Here is a 24,226-nt window from a genome sequence, read left to right on the forward strand (position 1 = left end):
GGATAGAATATGGCATGACATTATATGGTACCATTTGATATGATATGATCTAATATGACGTGATATGGCATGGTACGGTATGATATATATGGTATGATATGACACCATTACATTACAATGTATATGATTTTATATGATGTGTAATATGACATATCTTTATACTCTAGGCCTAAGGCCTTTCAGTATTGAAATAAAACATTGAGACTGATATCCAACACCATGATACGTATAATAGTGTCGGTCAGATTTATCTTATGAGGTTTCAAATTGTATCTAATAAAGCAAAAATGCATGAAATGTTTCAAATTCAGGTGTAAGGAGAACGGTATCAGACAGGCAATAGTGTCGTGATGTGTTTCCTACACTCCCTAAAATCAATACTGGACATCAAATCGGCATGTGTTGATGTAAAGTATGCAACTGTGCGTAACATAGACTTGTATAAAACAAGAGTTATAAAAATAATCCTTGATAAACATGTACCTAAAAACTTCGATGAAAATTTGATGCCAAGTATCGCATGTGGGACATGCACGTTGTGTTGTGCACAATGAACTCATTTATTACGTTTTTGACATCTGAAGTTAACACATCTGATATTGAAAATTGAAGATCATTGGATTACTCTCTAGCCTCTGAATATTGTGGAAACACTGTAATTTCCACCTGAACTACATTATGCCATGGTACTAATATTGACAGGTTTCACCCTTCAAAATATTTTCATTTTTGACTGTCTAAATTGTGTCTAAATATTAACTGACCCACTCGTGCCAGAGGACTGGAATGGCCCCAAATGATGTGGCCAGACATTGTGGTGTTTATCGAAACACGATCTCCTCTCTTGTGAGGCGTTTTCAGCACCCCGACCCCGATGTCAAAACTGCAGTCCGAAGAGCTGCCTGCTTGCCAGTGCTCCCTCTGGATCAGGTTCAGGATGACTGGGTTGAAACCCAGTGACAGGCAAACATGAGAAAACGTGTTACATCTGTTATACAAATGTCTCAGGATGAAATTTCATGCTATCTACCACAAATGAAATATGAATACAATCAGTATTAGGTTATGTTATTCACATGGCCAATGCCATTTCTACGAGGGTTGGCTGAAAAGTTCTAAGCCTGAGTGGTTTTTCCCCACCAGGTAGAGACAGCTGTTTGCCACCAATGAGGACAATCATTTAGTGAATCATAGACACAAGAACTACAAACGTACTAATAGTTTTACCTCAACTACAGCTCTTTTGGTACACCTACCCTCTGAAATCATCAGAAATGGACAAAACTGAATACAGGGCAGTCATCAAGTACTTGCAAAAGAAAGGGATGTCCCCAACACAGATACATGCTGACAGTCTCCACTCTAGGGGATGATGTTCCTTCATTTTCCACAGTAAAGAAGTGGGCTGCAGAATTTAAGCGTGGCAGACAAAGCCTTGATGATGACCAACGCTCAGGAAGGCCTTCAACAGCAACCACTCCAGAAAACATCACGCGAGTGCTCGATATGTTGATGGATGATCGACGATTGACTACTCGACATATTGCTAGTGTAGTGGGCATCTCTCATGAGAGGGTTGAGCATATTATCACCAACGAATTAGGAATGACGAAAGTTTCTGCAAGATGGGTGCCAAAGCTCCTGACAGCAGAACAGAAACGTGTCAGGTTCCAGACGTCCCTTGACAATTTGCGTCGTTTTGAAGCAGATCCCGATGAGTTTGTGGCACGATTTGTAACCATGGATGAGACCTGGATACATCACTTTCAACCAGAAACAAAACTACAGTCAAAACAGTGGAAGCATCCTGATTCATCAGCTCCGAAGAAAGCCAAGTCTGTTCCTTCAGCTGGAAAGGTGATGGCATCAGTCTTTTGGGATTCCAGGGGTATTCTGCTCATTGATTATCTTGAAAAAGGTCAAACTATCAACGGCAGATACTATGCTGATCTACTGCACCAGTTGCGAGAAGCAATCAAAGCCAAACGACGAGGGATGATCGCTAAAGGTGTCCTCCTCCACCAAGACAATGCGCCTGTTCATAAATCGGTGGTGGCCATGTCAACAATCCGCGATTGTGGCTTTGAACTCATTGACCATCCTCCTTATTCACCTGATTTGGCTCCTTCTGACTTCCACCTGTTCCCCAAAATGAAAAAGGAACTCGCCGGTCGCCATTTTGCAAGTAATGATGACGTCATTTCCGCTGTGACTGATTTTTTTAGGGTAACTGAAGATTTCTTCCTGACCGGGATTCGGGCCTTGCAGCATCGCTGGCAAGTGTGTGAACTTGGTAGGGGACTAAGTTGAAAAATAAATTACAAACATGGACTTTGTAACTGTTTTTCACAGTGAGGCTTAGAACTTTTCAGCCAACCCTCGTAAATTAGGGGTGGCCTGATTTTTCTCATTCTGCCTACACTTTTATTATGTCTGTAGGCAGAATGAGAGTAAACCGTCTTGTCTGTGTCTGGTGCAGACAAGTGCTACTGTACAGGAGACAAGGTCGGGATGGTTTTGTGTTCGCTGGCGAGTCTAGGTTTCCTCTAGACAGTTCAAATGACAGGGCAAGGGTGTACTGACAGGTCTGCAATACAGGGATAAGATCACTGGACCTCATGTGTTTCCGTTCATTCAAGGACAGGGATGTTACTTCACGCTTCAGCAAGGCAATATGCCCGTCCACATGTCGCATGTATTGTGACACATGGCAAGGCATCCAAACATTGCGATACTCCTCTTGAAACAAGCCAGGAATCAGCCACTGATTATCACTAAATTTTGACAAGCGTTCGTTCATACATGAAGTAACATTCTCCATACTGTGGTGAATCGCTTATTGTCCTCTGTGCGTTGTCGTTGTCGTGCCCGCATTAACGCCAATGGTGGACACAGACTCAATACTGAATTTGTGAACACGTTTTTCCAACAGCGTGTCACTATACCTAGTGTCAAATCATACAGATTCCTGTATATTATTCCGTCAACGGTGATTACGTAAAACACCACAAATCCTATTGTTTTGCATTAAAAATTGGCATGACATCAAATAATGCACAGTAACTTTATTCCAGTAGTTTACATTTTGTCTTCTCTCATGACAGTGGCACATCAATACATAACAATAGTCCTTTGTGACGTTATCTGGGATACTAGGGCAAGATTTTCGAAGCTCCCTAAGCGCTACGATAGTCTTAAAGCCACATGCAACGTAAAACACAACTTTGAAGATTCTGGTACCTTTCGGTATGCAGTTACCGAAACAAATCATCAATAATGCCAATTCAATCGGAAAAAATGCAAAAAAAACATGGTCTGACTTTTGATTTGCGATTATACGCTTACAATTTTGGGTTTTTTTTAACAATCACAAATGCATTTTGTATGTCATGAACAAGTGATAACTGTGTTCTAATTATGTTTCGTTGTATGGCTGCATGTGACCTTTTATAAGTTACTACACGGCACGTACGACTATCTCAGTGGTAAGAGCATTAAAAAATTTAGGCCATGGTTCCTACTCATGACTAACATGTCCTCCACCTTACCTGCGACTTATCAAAAAGAAAGATACAGGTGTGTATGAGAAAGTATTAAATACCCGTACTTTTTGAACACAAGCCATTGCCCAGTGCTATCAATGCAGGAACTATCCACTAAACATCCATCTGTACATATCACAAAAATGTATGGAGGAGGTACTATAGTATCGATATGACATGTCGACTAGTGAGTGAGCTGTTTTTAGGCCAGTTTTAGCAATATTTCAGCAATATCAAATGAGCTTCACAAATTGCCTCCATGCGGGGGAATCGGTGTGACAAAGTCAACTAATTTTGAAAGAAACAAATAAATTGTTTAAATTGAAAAGAGACCCAGTGTGATGGGAGATTCCTAAGGAAATCTAGACTTGCTTCATTTGCCGTTTCAGCACTGCAGGGAGAGCTTGGCAGAAGGGAAAACGATGTGGTTCTGGGACAAACATCTGCTCCTGCTACTGTCATGCCATGTGGTGGTGTGTGGTCCTGTCTATAGAGCCCAGGTCACAAATCAGGTGAAGTTAAGCAAGGTTGTGGCAGAGTGTCCTTGGATTGGTGACAGTGTTTGGTAGCTTGACTCCTGAGAGTTCTATGACGTCGGTCGGTCCTGCCCCACAAAGCGCAGGTGACATGTGGTCTCACCTTAGGCAACTGAGTTGAAGAATTAAGTTGAGTTTAAGAATTGCCTCTGTTCACCCAGCAGCAAATGGGTACCCGATCGGTAAGTCATGTGACTGTTAACAGTCTAGCACATCACAATCAGTATGGGTTATCCACAGTAATAATGTGTTTGAGCCTTGGTCATGCACACATGCGTGGAAACAGAAGCTTTATCAATAGCCATTATTATTTTATTGGTATTATTTGATTATTATTGTATTTATGTTGCAAAGATTTCAAAGTAACCAGTATACTAACCAACCTCTTCAGCAAACCTTTATAGTTCCGGATATAGTACTTATAATTAACACAATACAACAAACACATTTTGATCAAAATGACAGTTCTATGTAACAATTATAAAAATCACCTTTCACATAATAATGGAGCGAGTACATGATACTTAATAGTAGTGCCAATGGAACCAACCTTCTCAGGTATACACATCAATATAACTTCTCAACAGTTAAACATCATGCCACCAAGGGTTGTATTCTAATAACTGACCATAACAACTGCTAAAAAAAATACTGGTAGCTAAAATCATAATCAGCCCAACTTATCGGTGTTGTCTTGGCCCACCATATCTTCCTGGTGGGCTAAAACCCAACAAACCATAACATTAACACTTTGTAAATGTGACGGTATTTAGAAGAAATGCATAGAGTATTTTAATGTACAGCTGTAACTGAACAAGAAGTACCTCACTTTAAATATTAGATTCTGCCCGGATAAATAGGCTACTTCAAAGTGGTTATGGAGATTTGATATCTCTGAGGGACCAATCAGAGCTATGTAATTTTAAAAGGATGGTAGAATAAATATGACAAGTTACATTAGTGTAATGTAACAATAACAGATAATAACAGATAATAACAGATTTAAAATGCTGAATGAAACTGTTAAACAATAGTGGTATGACGATTCATTGATATACGATTCATTGATATACAGTGAATCAGTGCAAAGTTCTACACTGTTTTATATCCCTTCAAATGGGCCACAAATGTTTATGTTTTGAATTATGCTATTTCTGTCAAGAAAGCTGACTTACTTTCATTTGATAATTAAAATATATGCATACTTATTTTCCCCTTAAAAGTAAACCTTTTCTTGGAAATTCATGCACCAAGATCTATATCAGACATAGCACTACCATGTTATTAACCTTCACAAAGTCTGTGTATAAACTTAATTAACTTGTTTCCCAATGAACACTGAAAAATGGCTGAGTAATTTGATGAAATAATTCAAAACGGTTTTGTTTCCTCTTAAGGTGTTTTATAATTGGTGTCAGAATTAAAGATGTTAATATTATGATATATATCATACACTCGTAACATAAGTGACATATCAGGATACAAATAATAACAATTGCTTATACATGCAACAAATATTCTTAGTAACTTTCTTCTCACTAAATCATTCAAATCTATTTAAAACACATTAACAAGTATAAAATCTCTCTGTATCACACATTTGCACCTTTCAGACAAAAGGGTTATGTTTTTTTTTTAAATTCTGTGTATTAGCCCTTCTAAAAACAATGTTTAACTCTAAAACCTACAGTCATCATAAACCCTGAGCATCTTGTTTAACAGCATTCCCTGTATGTGTATGAGATTTCCCATGATTCTCCTGTGTGCAAGCCCGGTCATGGTTCCAGTACTCCTCGGTCTGCATCTCAGTCAGTCTAGACACAGTCCGGTCAAAGGCAAACAGCTCCTCCTCCCCTGTGAAGATGCTGGATTTGGCTTTGTCGGAAGTCTAGGAGGAAAATAGAATAAAGCTTTTTAGCCCTATGTGGCAAACCAGTGGATGATGGACGACATAGCTTACATATGCAGTGGAACTTTGTTTAATCAGTTAACTTACTTCCAGGAACAAGAGTAAGTGAGTGAGTGACTATGGTTTTACAGGTCTTTAGCAATATTCCAGCAACATTACGGCGGAGGACACCAGAAATGGGCTTCCCACATTGTACCTATATGGGGAATCGAACCCAGATCTTCGGCATGACAAGCCAATTCTTTCACCACAAGGCTACCCCCATAGCCCCTTAGGATCAAGAATCTATTCTAGGTACACAAGGAAACACACTGACAATGAAGTTACCCAATCCTCGGGCATTTGGCCTTGTTGTGTAACTGAACCTCAAGCAATTCCACAGGGTGAAATTCAAGTGACCATGGGGCACAAGAGGAAGGTACTCTGGGCCCTAAACAGGCACTATTAGGTCCTTGGGCAAGACTCCTCTTTGTCGCAGAGTAAAGCACCCAAAGATCCTTAAACAAGTCAACCTTGGGATCAAGGTATGCTTGGATCCAACAGCAAGGCATCCTGAGGTTCAAGAACAAGTACAGCTATCATGGGATCCAAGAATAAGGCCTCTTTAGGTCTAAGAGGTTTGTTCTTCAAGGGTTTCAATCTGAAAACCTTTCAAACACAAACAGTGAACATTAAGTTCCCAAGTGCCAGAAATTACGAGAAAATATGACTCCATCCTCAGCAAATTAACCGGTGTCTGCATACTTCCCAACATCAGCTGTCATCAGATCTGAATACATTGAGTACAACAATTCATGAGATATTGCATTAACAAGAGTTTGAAAAGTGTCCTCGTAGCCTTGAAGATAAAGCAAAGGTCACCCAAATCGACAGGTGTCTGCGCAATCCCCCAATGCTGGCTGTCACCAAATTTAAAGACACTGGATACAGCAGTTCATGACATATCACGTTGACAAGAATTTGAAAAGTGGTCAAAGTGTTGTGGTGACCTTGAAAATAATGACAATGTCACCCAAATGAGCTGGTTTCTGTGCAATTCCCAAATGTAGTCTGTCACAAAAATTGAAGACGTTGGGTACAACAGTTTGTGAAATATATTAACACAAGTTTTAAAAGTGTCATATGACTCTGAAGATATAGTCAAGGTCAAGGTCAATCTATGGAACAAGAAGACTATATTCATACAGACAGATGGATGCCACTGAATATATAGTCCAGTTCCGCGTTGCATCTTAGGACAATAAGTAAATTCCAAGGCAGAAAATTGGCAAATTCTCAAGGGAAAAACTTTTTCCAAAACACATTTCTCTGCATCAACAGGTAATTTCCACAATTTATTTTGCAGCTGTAGAATTCAGGAGGGACTGACCAATACTGCCTTTCACCCATTTACTTCAACTTAACTTGTTACTTGTAAAAATATTTCCCACATGAGGTCTCCTCTTCATGTTAAGGGGAGGTAGGGTAGCCTTGTGGTTACTCAGTCATGCCAAAGATCAGGTTTCAATTCCCCACATGGGTACAATGTTTGAGGCCCATTTCTGGTGTCCCCTTCCTGATATATAATAATGCTAAAATCTGCATAAAACTAAACTCACTCAATTACTCATAACTTTGTCCACAGGAGACTACAAATTCCATCATGTGAGAAATACACGTAATTTAACAAAGCCTTGCTTCATATTTGTACAAGATCACTATTGTTAGTTCATGAAGTTCTCATCCAAAGATATACTGATCACTGTGCTACTCACAGCCTGAATTCCTAGATCATCCATCAGAGCCATGTTGGCCTGCTCATCATGCTGGCTGAGAGTCCCTGCGGAGAACAGGTGCTTGGCCTCAGCTTCAGCTGAACATACAACCTTCACCTGGAGACATACAGCACACCCATCTCACTGTTGAACATACATTACAAGGCAAGTCTTAATATTCAGTCATTAGTCTGTCTGTTTTGCCCAAGAAGTATTGCTTCGAGTCGTTTATTCAAAAAGCATTACCAGTTGTAAATGCATCATTTTAGAAGATGCCACTCCATAGAAGTTTAAGAATGCCCACCTCACATAAACCTAAAGTGTGCTTCACACTATATATTAGGTCATCTCTTGTCTTCCCAGAATAACCGCAGTTGAGGTTTTTGTTTTGGAGGGAAAGGTTTCACTTTTCGCTAGAGAGACCTCTTCCCAGGTTTTACTTTTCGTTAGTGAGGCCGCTTCCCAGGTTTTACTTTTCCCAACTTTATATGAACATCAACATTCAAATGATGCATGAGTGTTTGAAATCAATTGCAAAATATCTTTCAAGATTAAACTCACAATGCAAATGATTTCCCATGCGGGATTGGAACCATAGAATTCAAAACCATAGGCAGAAGCTCTTCCTCACGGCCACCGGGACGACGAAGGTGGTGGGGTTAAATTATCTACTTATAGTTACTGTCATTAAATTGATTTTACGCACACCTCAGTTATTGTTATGTAGCTTCATGAAATGATCATCTACATTGTAATTACCAATCATTGACGGTATATATGTTAGAGAAAACACTTCTTCTCGGTTTTGGTAGACAAGCTGGATCGGGAAATCCTTCAACCTCTGGTTTTACATTGTCTACCAAAACCTCGGCATGTTTTCTCCTATACTTACAAACTTTTATAATCAATCTGTCAAAGGAACTGGATAGCATGATGGATTAACTAGAGTAATATGAAAGACCTGAGCCTGTAACAATTTGTTATATGTAATACACATATTAATATCCATATGCGCTTGCTTATTATCCTCTGATCATGAAAATCAAAGAATAAGTTTTCCAGAGATACACAATATGCACTCATTACAAATAACATGTTTTGTGTGAGGTTTCAAATGTTTACTAACATAATCAAGTCTCATCAATCTGACATCATCCACTGTACAGCAAATTGTATTATTATCGAGGATGTCAGAGGATTGCGACTAAATTACACAGACAAAAGCGTCAGATAAAGACGACTGCCGGATAAATGGAAGTCAGATTAATGAGACTTGACTGTATACTGTCAAATTCACTGGTATTGTAGCCCAAACACAAACACAATTTGTGTATCTCCTGTGACAAGACACAGCAAATTTAACCCTTTGAATATCTTAATCTGCTGTTCTAATTTATCATGTAAGAGTGAAATCTCTGTTTGGATATTCCCGATAGTATTAACTACGAGCAGATCCACGATTTTTGTAGAAGTGGAGGTGCACATAAAATCATCAAGTCCAAATGTTAGTGGGAAATGCTACCAGGGATCACCACTCCGGACCTGTCCCTGATTAACCTACAAATGTGCAATCTGTCAAATACCTTATTGTCATAGAAAGTGTCGATGAGAGTAATGAACCTCCTGCCCTCTGTTTTGTTCTGTAGAGTCATTTTGGGGATGTCTCTGATGATGACGATGTCAAACTCCTGGCTGATGCGGAGGTAGTCTACAGCACCTAGTGCCTGGCAACACAGCAACAAACAGCCATTTGAAACTGCCTTTGAAACAAGCTTTGCTCATAATGCTTATTCACTTGAATAAAAGTATCCATATGCTTTCGCTGTTATTATGGATAGATCTGAACTGAAATATACTGAGGGAACAAAATAAGGGATCACATGACAGCACAAGTGTTCCTATTTATTTTGCCAGGTTTCTTCACAAGTTTTGTAACACATGCTTTTATGTGATCCCTTATTTTTTCCTTCAGTATATTTACATACATCTCCTAAATTGTGTTTAACTGTATATAACATAGTTTTTTTCTCCGAAGTACTTCCATTAACCAGTACACACACTGCAGCTATATAACATCATATAAAGTCACATGGAGAGTTCGGATGAATATCCTAATGCATATTATTTCAGTTACATGGCTGTGTGTCATGATGGCAAAAGTCAACAGTCACACGTGTCACAGTCAAGACTTTGGGGTAGTCTGTGTGCACTGTTTAGTGCTATAGCCTGTGTGCACTGTTTAGTGCTATAGCCTGTGTGCACTGTTTAGTGCTATAGCCTGTGTGCACTGTTTAGTGCTATAGCCTGTGTGCACTGTTTAGTGCTATAGCCTGTGTGCACTGTTTAGTGTTGAGACCAACCAAGATGAACAATCAGGACAAATCTAGGACTTGAACCCATTATCAGCAGATACAAGCAGGGATAAATGAAGCTACAGAAAGGACCAGACAATTCAGTGATTGACAGTATCACCAACATTCCACTGACGCGGCACACTGACAAGCAACACAGACTCTGAACACCTGACCTACTTTGATTGGTCAAATCGCAAAGAAGATTTCAGGGGTCTTTTCCAACCGAAAGACAATTGCTTTGAAACATTGCTGTGAAGAATTACATGAGCAGGAGGCATATTTGCCATACGAGGTGAACAAAAGACATTCTCCAATAAGAAAAGCAAGGTTTGTGGATTTCAACTTCTTTACTGTGAATAACACCATGGTCTGGAGTGTGTGCTTGCTTCTTCACCTGATGAGTGAGCGAGTGAGTGATCCTGTGATCAAGTGAGTAAGTGAGTGAGTTTCACGAATCTATCATAGTGCTATGACTGTCATAAGTCTGTGTTACAGAATACGAGGTTTCTATGATTCGAGAAAAGTTACGAGATCCTAGACTTACGAGAGCTTTATGAAACAGGCCGGGCTTCACACACAAATGTACAACACAAATCATCAATTGAAATGAAGCTGAAGAAGGCCAAGGTCACTATCTTTGTTAGATAGGATATCTCTTGGTCTTAAACAGCTACTCAATTCCCAACAAGAGTTTGACTCACCCATTGCTACCACTACCTTGTCAGCAAGATTTCTGTACACTGAGTTCACCTCTGAGATATTTCTACTTGTGGTAGATTTATGGACTACTTTATAAAACAGTTGAAGCATAACACAGTTATTGTGTCTTCTGAAGGTGAGGTGAGCAAGCTGGTACGTACAGTCTGGCATAAATGGCTGAATGATGAGTCCAGAACTCGACCACATGTGACTGGCAGTTTCAAGTCACGCCCAAGGATTCTCAGAGTCCGAGGACGTATTACTGAAATCATGATTAAATATGATCATAATTATAATTCCATACGAGTAATAAACTGCATATTGAAGATAAATAACTGCTGGCTCAACTACAAACTAAAGAGGGACAGTCTCAACACTTACACTAAGAGATACAGAGCAATGGTAGCATTATGATGACCATGACTCCCATACTCTAACATGGATCTAAGTAACTCATATAGATCACGTTGTGCAAATGGGCCCTCGTGCCCATTCCCCTACCATGTGCAGATTTGATGTCTTGTGTAAAAGGGACCATGGATTAGCCTCGTGGTTAGGCATTTGCTCATCACATGGAAGACCTGGTTTTGATTCTCCACATGGATACAAGGTATGAAGGCCCTTTCTGGGGTCCCTGTTGTGATAGTGCTGGACTATTGTTGAATGCATTGCAAAAACTAAACTCACTCACTCACTCTCTCACTCACTCATGCTTGTACACTTATGCTTGGATCTGTGAGTGAGTGAGTTTAGCTTTACACTCCACTCAGCAATATTCCAGCTATATCAGCACAGTCTTGTAAATACTCAAGTCTGAACCAGACAATCCTGTGATCAACAGCATGATCATCAATTTACACAACTGGGATACAATGATGTGTCAGCCAAGCATGACCAACCGATCCTGACAGTCACTTCTTACCACATGCAAGGGTGACTGAAGATCATTTCTAACAACGTTCTTCATGGGTCCCCGGACCTATACTTGCTTAATCAGATAGTTCAAGTCTGTACAGCATGCATATCATTATGAACAAATGTAGTGAGTAACAATAGTTGTTTTCCCCTCAATACTCACCCCAAGTTGACAGGTTTGCTGAATTACAGGTTTTTAAAAATATTTTTATGAATTTGAAAATCTTATCTTAAGAGTAGAGTTTAGGGCCTTGAAAAGCCAGACTGACAAAATTCACAGCCCTATTAAGAATGTGTGACTGTAGTATGGATAGACAGTGTAAACACAGGAATATGATAAATGATATGATCAAGTGATGTGATCAAGGGGAGACAACTCACTGGCATTCTGACTCTTGCGTAGATCTTCAAACACTCTGTCGACTTCATACTGGCTATCACACACAGACTTTCTAAAATATTAAAATGAAATCTTTGATGCTATAACCAGAGAATCCGTACACCTTCACAGAGTTTATCTGACAATGTGTACAAGATTTACTCATAAAATTTCAACTTAGCTTCATAAAGCCTCAACATTTTACACAGCTTTTATTGATATTACAACATTTGTTTAGGGACACCATGAAAAGATAATAATTGTATCAGTGTATTTGGTATGATAAGACACATTTTAACAGCTCTGCCACCCAACCACCAAATTCAGAAACATCAGAAACTTACATGAAGTACGTCCTTCCTTCAGCTGGAAGAGTCATCATACGATAGTCGACTCCCGAGTCAAGACATATGACTTTGCTGTACTTCTGAAACAGAATCACAGTTGTTCTAACACATGGCTCACATTACAAAAAATCATTTCTATTCTTTGATGCATACTTCATTGTCACTTTCATTTTCTCGTGCTAGATAAGTGGAACGTGCCCTCACCAATAAACACACCTGTACCAGTGGCTTCCTTCAAAAAACATCTAAACACTCATCTTTTAGAAAAGAAATCATCACATTTATAAATAACAGTTGCCTTGGCAGTGCACAGAGCACACACTTGTGTGGTGTGATACATTTTTGTCACTATCAGCTATTTTTAGCACTTAGAGGATAAAACCTGTGAAGGCCCCAGGGTGGAATAGGCCTTCAGCAAACCATGCTTGTCATAAAAGGTGACCATGCTTGTCGTAAGAGGTGACTAACAGAATCGGGTGGTCAGGCTCGCTGAATTATAGCTGGAATATTGCTGAGTGTGGCGTGCAACTAAATTCACTCACTTAGAGGCTTATGTACACTTACTCACCTAAAAAACATAGGACTGATATCACTGTACCTAACATGACGCTGGTAACATGCATTACCAGGATTCCAAAATGGCGGCAGGTAGACTGCTTTGTGATTTTTATCTCACGATTTAGCAATCTCCCAAGAGTATACTATTTAAATTATTTAGCAGTCTGATAAACCTTCATGGTGGAAATGCAGTGAATGCACTGAATTTGCATAGATATTTAGATCCTTAGACCCATGGTTTAACACAATGCACAAATGAGCATCCAGTATGCAGATTTGTATAGAATGGATGCAGCCAATATATCTATCAGCTTTGCATTTTCAACAATGATAGTTTCTTAAACAACTTTTTTGGTGGAGTCCGGAGAATGTTCATTTTGTAAAATGATAAAATTTGCATTTCATCAGTCCGTTTCTGACTCAAACGAACTGTACAACCTGTGAAATTAGTATGGGTTTAGTTGTTTCCAGCAATATTCCAGCAATGCCACAGCATGAGACACCAGAAATAGGCTTCATTCATTGTACTTATGTGGGAAACAGAACTCAGATCTTCAGCACGAGATAACACTCCATACAGCAAGAATGAGTGAGTGAGGTTTATGCCGTACTCAGCAATATTCCAGCATTATGGCACCAGTCTGTAAATAATCCAGTCTGGACCAGACATTCCAGTGATCCACAGTATGAGCATCTATCTGTGCAACCGGGAAACGATTATGTGTCAACCAAGTTAGCGAGCCTGACGACCTGATCCCGTCAGTCGCCTCTTATGACAAGCATGGGTTACTGAAGATACAGTGGAAGCTATCTAAACCGACACTCAGCGGGATTGAAGAAATAATCCAGTTTAGACAATGAGAAGGATTGTAGAACTGATGGTAAAAATACAATCCACAGACAGGACTGAGATTTTATGCCGGTGTTGACAACTTGCCAGATCGGACAGATGCTGGTTTTGACAGCTTCCACTGCACATCAATGTACAGAGTTAAATATAAAGAGAGAGAATGAGAGAATAACAAACACAACATAAAAGGATGCTTGAAAGCTACTGCCAACAACACAAAAGGATCCACAAAAGTATGCATGTTTTCTTTAGGATCACTTATGCAGCAGAATTAGTGAGTGAGTGAGTTTAGTTTCATTCTGCACACCAGCCATATGGCGGTTGTCTGTAAATAACAGAGTCTGGACCAATAATCCAGTGGTCAGCAGCATGAGCATCAACTTAAACTAGTGGAATACAATGACATGTGTCAACCAAGTCAAGGAGCCTGACCACCCGATCCCAAGAGTCATCTTTTTCGACAAGCATCGGTTACTGAAGATCAATTCTACCCTGGATCTTCACTGATCTTCAATATATTGGGAGAGAAATTATTTGTCTTTAAGAGTCAGTCAAGTGTGCTTCTACTGCAAATTCGTAAGTTTTTGGACAATTCAAAACTGTGTGAATATCATCATATCATGAATGCCCCTTGCTTTTCATATTTTTTTTTAGCTGAAACTGATAAGAACCATTTCAGCATCATAATCCCCATGATTGTTTAATCAGTCTGACATTTCCGAAGTATATTCACATGTTCATTTCAACACATGTCTAGTTTACGCTAATGAAAGTGTATATACAGAGGCTTCATATAATGTCTTTTTATATTGCATTCGTATTTTGCCTTCATATTATGCTCCATGTTATAGCTTCCTGTGGAACAAAAACCAAACGATTTTTAATTGTATCCTTCAGGTACCAGGAACTTGTAAAGTAACGAACTTGCAGGCCACGCTTTAGAAACGAGACTGATAAGTGATAAGAATAGCTGAAAAAAATACGGAAGTAATACCTTCAATATTCCTATGAAAGGCACAAAGTTGGCACGTTGTAGACCATTCTTGTAGAGATCTGAGTGAAAGAAAACAAATCAGAGTACATGATAATTGCACCCAGGATGAAGTGAGTGGGTGAGCTTAGTTTTACACAGCTTTTAGCAATATTCCAGCAATATGATGGCAGGGGACATCAGAAATGGGCTTCACACATTGTGCCCCCATAGGAAATCGAACCCTGGTCTACGGCATAATGAGAAAACGCCTTAACCAAAAAGTTACCCCACCACAGATGAGGAATTATTCACATTTAACAGTAATTATTACATTCAGCCATGGGCAGAAACAGAATAGGTCTCTCCAATCATCCAATCATACTTATGAGAGCACAAGATAGTGAGTCTGAGAGCAAGTGAGTGAGTGATTGAGTGAGGGAGGGAATAATGCCACTTTAAACAGTACTCCAGTTATAACAATTACATGATGGAGGAAAGCCTGAGGTGTTGCAGGTCATGGGTGTTTGAAAAAGACTCAAGTATCGTGCAGACAAACGAAGAAACATAACTGGGCAATGAGGATTCAAACCTAAAATCACAGCTTCCTGGTGTGCTCAAAGGGCCTTATCCAGACCACAAGAGCTAAACAAGTGAAGGTCAGACGGTAACAGTGTGTGGCCTGGCTGATAATCCATTATTATACTGTGCTGATAATGTGTCATTATACCTTGTTGATAATGTGTCAGTGCACCTTGATAATGTGTCATCATGCCTTGTTAATAATGTGTTACTATACCGCATTGATAATGGGTCATATCTTGCTGAGAATGTGCCATTATACCTTGTTAATAATGTACTATTACACTTAGTTAATAATGTGTTATACTTCTCTATGAAACGCAAACCAGCACTGCAAAACTTTAACAATATACAAGAATAACATTCATACAAAGTGACAGTTTTGCAATCACCAATTTCTTCATAGATTCAAACATGAAACGGCTAAAACACTGATAGGTGATGTTATACATTTTTCACTGAAAACATACATACATACCATTTGGATGTCTGTTTGATGTCGCCACAACAACAACACCATTTTCAAACAGTTCTGTGAAGAGCCGTTTTAGAATCATGGCATCGGCAATGTCTGTCACTTGAAATTCATCAAAACATAACAGCCAGGTGCTTTCACTGATTTCATCAGCCACAGGAGCTATAGGGTCAAAAGCCTGGGATCTCTTTACGTTTCTGTGTTTGGGCTGGCTATGCTTCAACTCGTGGATTCCTGGCAACACCATAAAACATAACTCATGCAGTGGGCATAACAATGCTTCACTCAGCAATATTCAAACTATACAGTCTCTATCTGTAAATAAACAAGTCTTGGCCAAACAATCCAGTGATCAACAACATCAGCATCAATCCATACAAATGGGATATGATGACATGTGCCTGACCACCCAATCCCATAAGTAGTCTCTCACGACAAGCATGGGCCCTTATTGGCATTACTCCTGGGCAATGGTATTGACACAGGTGGGGGACACCCGATATGCAATATACGGGAGTTTCCAGAAACAAATCGTGGTGCATGTCAAAGGAATATAGGTTCATAGTGAGAGAGTGAGTGAACAAGGGTCATTACACTGCTTTAAGCAATATTCCAGTAACACCACAGAGGAAGACACCAGAAATTGGCACATGTATCTGTGTAGGGAATACAACCCAGGTTTTTGTCATGTTGAGCGTACACTTTATTAATCACTCGGCTACTCCACTGCCCCTAGGTTGGTATCCATAAAATGTGTCCTGCATTTATGTTCATGTGCGTGCAGAGGCATTGTTGTCGAGTTAAAAATCTTATTTCAATAAGACTGATAATGAAGGAACCTGGGACGCAAAGATATATCAATGCATGCGGTTGATCAGTCAGAGAAATAGAACATGATTCACAGACCAAACACATTGCTGAACGGACGAACATGTAAATTCCCCAAGTAAATGCCTTTCAAGAACTTCAAAGTGCAAAGATTATCATAAGCCTAGATGAAGTATTGGTGTTACAATCACCTTAGCATTGAGATCTCACTGTGGAACAGGCTCCTAGTTACAGTTCAATCTGTAGACAAGGTAATCATGTAGTGAGTGATATTGTTTTACACTGCTTTTGACAATATTCAAGAAATATCAATCTGGGGGACAATGGGCTTCAAACATGGCAACCATTTGGGGAGTCAAACCCATGTCTTCAGCATGAGCAAATGCTTTAACCACTAGACTACCCAACCACCCTTTCGTAAGTACGTATATAACTTACGCCTATGTACATCCAACATAAACTTGTGGAAGTGGACACGTTGTTTCCTCTTCACTGAGCATGTGTGGAAGAACATGTCCATCAGCATGGTCTTCCCGCAGCCTGAACAACACAGAACAACATCAACATCACTGGATTTTACAACGATCTTTGCATAATGGCAATATTGCTGCAACATCATGGCAGGAGACGAAAAAACAACACTTAAACCTCCAGACTCAAGCTTATCATTGATAGTAGTACAATAGAAGAAGAACAATTGATCACATAAACAATGTAATACAAAACAATGAATGTCTCACAAGGAATATCCGATATAATGTCTATGCATAGATAGTGGTGTTCGAATGATCGAAAATCAATCGAAATGAAGACTAAAAATAATTATTAATTGTAAAAAAAACATATTTTCAATTTATCAGAATTTTGTTGTTTTAGTATGACATTCTTGCATTAAGTGGACGAACCATTAAATTTGAATATTCACAAACAAACATTAACTCAACAGTATAAAGTTTTGTATTCATCATGAAATATTATTGTAGCCTGTCTATGAATATATTCTACATGTGTTGTGAAGATAATGAGATATACTGACAAATATTTGTTGTATAAAGAAACAGAATAACATGTATGTAGAAAGAAACATCAAGAAGACCATGAAGTTGTATGTCAATATTTCCTAACACTGGCCTGATACACAGTAATTAAAAATCAAATAACGAATTTTATTATCTGTACTGTGCTGAATATGAATAAACCTCAGCATTGGCTTCATCTTGTTTGATATGTTGAGTGAGTAAGTTTAGTTGTACGCCACACTCAGCAATATTCCAGCTATATGGTGACGGTTGATATGTTGGTGTGAAACTGTTAATGATTGTGACCATCAGCATCGGTCAATACTATTGTCAACTATACTGACCATCATACTGATTTTTTATATTTCCACTTCGAAAAAATAGGATATCAGCGGTGTGAATGAGTCAGATTGTCTCCAAGTCAAATCATGGTTTGTTTGTGCATGCAGGCAAAAGCTTTTAGAGACAAAATGAAGAGTATTATAGTAGATTATAATCAGATACCCAAGAAAGTTGATACATATATATCAACTGTACTAGCTATGTCATCATCACGAGTACGATGTTACAGCTAGTGACAATAGCAGAGATGTAAAATGTAGTCATGGTAACAGTAGGAGTACGATGTTACAGCTAGTGACAATAGCAGAGATGTAAAATGTAGTCATGGTAACAGTAGGAGTACGATGTTACAGCTAGTGACAATAGCAGGAGATGTAAAATGTAGTCATGGTAAAAGTAGGAGTACGATGTTACAGCTAGTGACAATAGCAGAGCTGTAAAATGTAGTCATGGTAACAGTAGGAGTACGATGTTACAGCTAGTGACAATAGCAGGAGATGTAAAATGTAGTCATGGTAACAGTAGGAGTACGATGTTACAGCTAGTGACAATAGCAGGAGATGTAAAATGTAGTCATGGTAACAGTAGGGTTACGTTTGTGACGTCATCAAATGTTTTATGTCATAGTTAGTGGTAAACATGTATGTATTATAGTTTCAAAGCACAAATACCTACTGCGTTACATTTAGGAGACAAAATTATACTTTTGAACTGAGCTTAGGTTTAAACAGTCTTATTAACATTTGTTCTTCTTCCATCTGTAATTGTTTATCATTGTTGAACAATTGATAAAATGAAAACATAGTCAACTGCCCATTTCCACATTCATCGATGTGTTTGCTTACATTTAGTGTGACTTATAAAACACATATTAGGATCTCGAAATTTGCTGTCTGTGTACAGTCACTCAGTGCTTTAGCTGCATTCCATTTTCTCCAGTATAATGTTCACCACATCCCTCTTATGTTAAAAAATACATAACATTTCTGCCACAGAAATTCATGTTGGTTTTTATAGTAGAAAGTGTCTTTACAAAATGTAAATTTGCAGTCTTCAGTTATGATTGAACAAGGGTGACATTTTGCTACGCTAACACTGTTTGCATCTTGTGAATATTTAGATGGACACAAAATTTGCTTTAGATTTTTTGGCTGCTTAATGCCACACATCGTGAAGTCTCATTAATCCGACCTCTGTCCAACAATCAGCTTCAACCGACACTTTTGTTGGTAACAAATTGAATAAACGTGATTTAGTCTCATTTATTTAGTGCAAAATCCTCATTTTTCCAACAATTAGCTGTGCAACGGATGATGTCGGATTAACAAGACTTGACTGTATTAAGTTGTCACCAACTGTAACGTCATACTTATGATGATGACATAGCTGTTACTGATGTGCATCACCTATGACGACACTTAGTTTTCATTGTACACCTGAAGAGCTATTGAATGGCTAAAGATCTTGTGTAGTTATCACAGATTTTTTGCAGGAAGAAATATTTAATAATATAGAACAAAATAATCAAGAAATGAAAAGATGACAGTAAGCACTGTTAAATTTTAACCATTTTTACTGTTTGATTACAATTCCATCGTCTTTCTTGAATATGTGCATTTCACTGCATGATAGTATTAGTTACAGATATTAATTGCACAAAACCTGGGGGGAGGAAAGAATGAAATTGGTGATTACATTAAAAATGTATATATTTCGATCAAACTCAAGAATCATTCACCAATATAGTCCTCCAATAAGCAAAAGTGGATTTGGTTTCCGATTCCCAAAACTATGTATAAATAGATCACTATTTCATTGATACATGAACTCAACTCACCAACACTTCCATACAAGTAGAGGCCCTGTGGAGCTGAAACTTGCTGTGAGGAGCCAAATCCTAGACTCTGCAATACCAGGAGGAGCCATCAGTCATTGTTAGCAATGTCTTGTTGATGTCTACAAATCTCCACAGGTATGGTGCAAATAATGAAAACTACAGGAATCGGAGACCCAGTGGACTCTGGCACAACAAATAGCTGCATCTTAGAACAGGTTTGGCAGAATGGAACTCAATATTATGTTCAACATTACTGTATGCAGATGCATTGTTGTCGAGTTAAAAATCTTATTTCAACAAGACTGATAATGAAGGAACCTGGGATGCAATGATATATCAATGCATTTGATTGTTCAGTCAGAGAAATAGAAGTCTTAACATGATTCACAGACCAAACACATTGATGAACGGACGGACATGTACAATTAACAAGTAAATTTGACGGCCACGGTATTGAGATTACTGAAATGCATTTAAAAGTTGCTATAGAAAAACAAGAAAAATGTTATGGATAACAACTTCTTGATTTATTTTTCATGTTTCTGGGCTAGTTCTCACCCTTTCATCAGGTGGATGACCTGATGACTAGCCCAGAAACGCTGTGAAAATACATCAAGAAGTTGCTATCCATACGGTTTGTCTTGTGTTTTTTAAATACACTAACTTCTAAATGCCTCTCAGTAATCTCAATAGTGTAGTGTCAAATTTACTTACAAAATTTACATGTCCGTATTTGTGATACACTTTTTCACTCACTCCCACCTGCAACCAGGAGGCACTCTGTGACTGAGGTTTGTATTCTTTGAGCTGCAAATGCAGGTCTTCTAGATATGACACCACCTCTCTCTGATAATCATCCTTCCTCAGCTCTCCAGTCTCGATCTTTGACAGATATGCTGCCAAGGGGCCATCGTAACCTTGAAACGTTACTTCCTCTGTCAAGCCTTCTGTTGCAGAGTTACCATTTTCTGCAATAATTTGATTTCTTGATATTTATTCCACATAACATTTGTAACATAATTAGCCATTGGATATGCATAGTGTAATTTATCAATGAAGACCTAACCGCCTTTCTAAAACAATCTTCAATGTTGCCATACTGAGTAGTTTTCACATTCTGCACCTTTATAACTGAGTCTACATAAGTTTAATGGCAACAACTGTTCCGACTTGTACTTGTTGAAAGGATCTCATGAATGCTGATGAATCGTGTGTACAGTAATGAATCAAGTGTACAGCTTTGATGATGAGTTTTTACTGTATGATAGGAACAGCTGTTTCATTAATGCTTCTGAGTCATTCCCTATCACTTGATCGTATCATGCTGTAGCTTGACGTCTTAACGATGGTCATGGTTTTCATTGTTTCTGTACTGTCACAAAGTGGCGTCCAAAACTGCAAAAAAAACCCGACAACACATTTCTTCGAAACAGATGATAGAGGATGTTCAGAAATGTATTGCCCTTGGTGTTATACAATACTATGTAATCACGGTCAAATCCATCTAAGCAGTTAATGAAGTAATGTCATTAATAACCGTATCTATTCTTATCTGAGCTTGTAGTATAAAAATACCTGATAGTTTTGGAGCTGTGCTGTAGCGCGAAAACAGGACTTGGCGAGAAATCTTCCTGAAATGAAATTGTAAAACAGACAAGCTCCGCATGTTTCAGCTCACCATACTCCAATTTAGTCTGTCAGTTATCGGGAATCAAGAGTAATCTGTCCTTGGGTTGGAATATCGGATTTACCCTATGAAACCTTCAACATCTTGGCGTCATACAAGGGGCTCCTAAACGTAATGACGCGTACCCGAGATGTGCCGAATGTTAAACAGGGGAAGTAACCGGGGGATATTTCAGAGAGAGCTAAAGTACACATATCGGTCAAAGATAGCAGACGGTCATCAGTTCAAATACCATACTTGCCAGATTAATTCTTTTTTCAACAGAAGAATAAAAGGAAGAAAGTGTTTGAAAATAATAGTTAATTCGTTTAACAAAACGTCATGAACATGAATTACCGAGGTTTGTATTTTTTAAAATATTTTCAACAAAACTAGCATAGCACGAGCTCAAAAAATAGTAACACTAACACACAAAAATAATTAATCTGTTCACAATGAAACCACATGTATCTTGGCTAGGACACTCTCACCATCCACGCATGGTAAAAGGATGTATGTGATTTGTAATGCAATGGCCTACATGGTGCTGGTGAGGCAGCCTAGTAGCTAAAGTATTCGCTCGTGACGCCGAAGACCCAGGTTCGATTCCCAACATGGATACAAAGTGTAAGGTCCATTCTGGCCTCTCCGCCCTGATATTCCTGTTCATTGCTAATAGCGGCACAAAGAGTGACAGAGAACTGGGGAGAAATACGTGTAATAAGGCCGGAGAATCTGCTCCGACAGTCGGCGGACGATTTCAACAAACCAGGTTTAATAATGTCATTTCAAAGTTATGAAACCAATATAATTGTGCGATTATGGTATTACCTACCTTAATACAAGTTCATATATATTTACACCACACTCAGCAATAGTCCAACTATATGGTGGCGGTTTGTAAAAAAATGATAATAACAGAAACGTCAGTGGTCAACAGCATGAGCATCGATCTGCGAAACTGGGAACCGATGACATGTGTCAACTCAGTCAGCGAGCCTGATCACCAAATCCCGTTTGTCCATTCTTACGACAAACATGGATTGTTGCAGTTTCTAGCCCGGATCTTCACGGGTCCCAAAGTGGATGAAGGTTCAGGCCCCTTCAACTCTCTATAACCACGGATACGGCGCTGTCAGCCACAGATGACGGGAAGCTTGTTCATCTTGACAAATCAGATGTAACTGTGTATGTTTGTAGTTAGTAATTTTGCACGAGCAAACCTGTTGATACGCGACATGATTGTAGTAGACTTACAGAAAGTGAAGATCGTCGGAGAGGTTACAATATCAATATGGAAAGTTCTTTGAATGAGAGAGTGAATTTAGATTTACGCCGATGTTGGCAATATTCTAACACTATCACCGCGGGGGACACCAGAAACAGTCATCACGTATTGTACGCTTTCGGGAATCGAAAACGGGTCTTTGGCGTGACAAGCGAACGCACGCTTCAACCACTAGGCTGCCCCGCCACCTGGGAAGTTCTGTAAACGTATGGGCTTACTTCACCCATACCAACAAGAAAACCCCCATCGTCGTTCGACCACAGTTAGAAAGCCGTGGAATGTAACAAATGTTATATGAGGAACAGCATACTAGTATGTGGCATTCTAGAAGTTTCTTAAAGGTATTGTCGGTTCATAGCTTTTGGTCGTTGGAAAGCAAAAAAGGGGCTAACAAACCACGTGATCTGGAATACCAGTTATCTGATTTTCATTATTCTGAAACCATAAGTGATAAGTTGGATGAGAAGCTGATTGTGCGGGCGATTAGGTGTCTCAATCGAAAGTGTAAGTTCGAATAAAGGTTGGGTCTCAAAGCCTCAAACTACGTTTTGAAAAAAAAGAATGTGCACTTTACTAAGATGCAACTTTATCATCCCAAACTGTGTTCCATATGAGATATCGCATGTGTGAGAGCAGACAATAATCGCCCAGGAGATATCGCTTTGACAGTAGGTTTTGGACAATGCCCTGACAATGCTATGACGTCATGAACTTGATGACATCACAATGCTATGGCATCGTTGCACTGAAAATCTAATGGCAGTGCTGTGTGCAGAAATTACATTTTTTATTGAAAACAAATGAAGAATGATTTTGGATGATAAGTAGAATCTCAGCCTCGTGTTTGCTGATATCGATTATATCAACACTAGTTGATAAATGTAAAAATATCCTCGGCAAACCTCGGATATTTGTTACTTTATCTACTCGTGTTGATATATTTGATATCAGTAGACACTTGGGTGAGGTTCTCTATGCATGGCTTTGGATAGATCAGTTTTGTAAGATTATTTAAAATGTTATTTAACAGATTTAAATACATAACCTTCGCATTTGCACTTAAGCGATTCTGAATGTTGTTTGGTCAGTTTGATCGAGTGTTGTTAAGACAGCTGAACAATACGGTGACTAAGCTGGGCCCAAGTTGGCGACGCGCAAAGGAAATCGGAAACCGGCCATCAGTGAGTTTCTCTCTTGAGTAAGCTGGTTTTGAGATGTGTAGGACAGCGTACTCTGTAGAGTTGACGCGTCATACCCTTTCCTACATTTATATCTTAAAATATCATTGATTCATATAAAACATTACACAATATGTAATCCATTCGGGACCGTGAGTTCTCATATTCTTCGCGAAGAGATCAAAGGTGTTGATAGTT

General features: G+C 38.9%; 1 protein-coding gene across 1 annotated transcript; it reads right to left on the reverse strand.

Moving 5' to 3' along the window:
• Nucleotides 1-3,056: 3,056 nt before the first annotated feature.
• On the reverse strand, nt 3,057-21,616 carry LOC137288213 (AFG1-like ATPase). The gene is made up of 12 exons (XM_067820655.1): nt 21,472-21,616; nt 20,659-20,864; nt 19,897-19,963; nt 17,137-17,238; nt 15,874-16,104; nt 14,838-14,896; nt 12,433-12,515; nt 12,091-12,161; nt 10,956-11,056; nt 9,325-9,465; nt 7,742-7,858; nt 3,057-5,966 (listed from the first exon to the last, which is right to left on the reverse strand). The coding sequence occupies exons 1-12, from the start codon at nt 21,560-21,562 to the stop codon at nt 5,772-5,774; spliced, it is 1,464 nt and encodes a 487-aa protein (XP_067676756.1). The 5' UTR covers nt 21,563-21,616; the 3' UTR covers nt 3,057-5,771.
• Nucleotides 21,617-24,226: the final 2,610 nt, after the last annotated feature.

This window comes from Haliotis asinina, chromosome 6 (genome assembly GCF_037392515.1).
Source record: "Haliotis asinina isolate JCU_RB_2024 chromosome 6, JCU_Hal_asi_v2, whole genome shotgun sequence".
Taxonomy (NCBI): Eukaryota; Metazoa; Mollusca; class Gastropoda; order Lepetellida; family Haliotidae; genus Haliotis; species Haliotis asinina.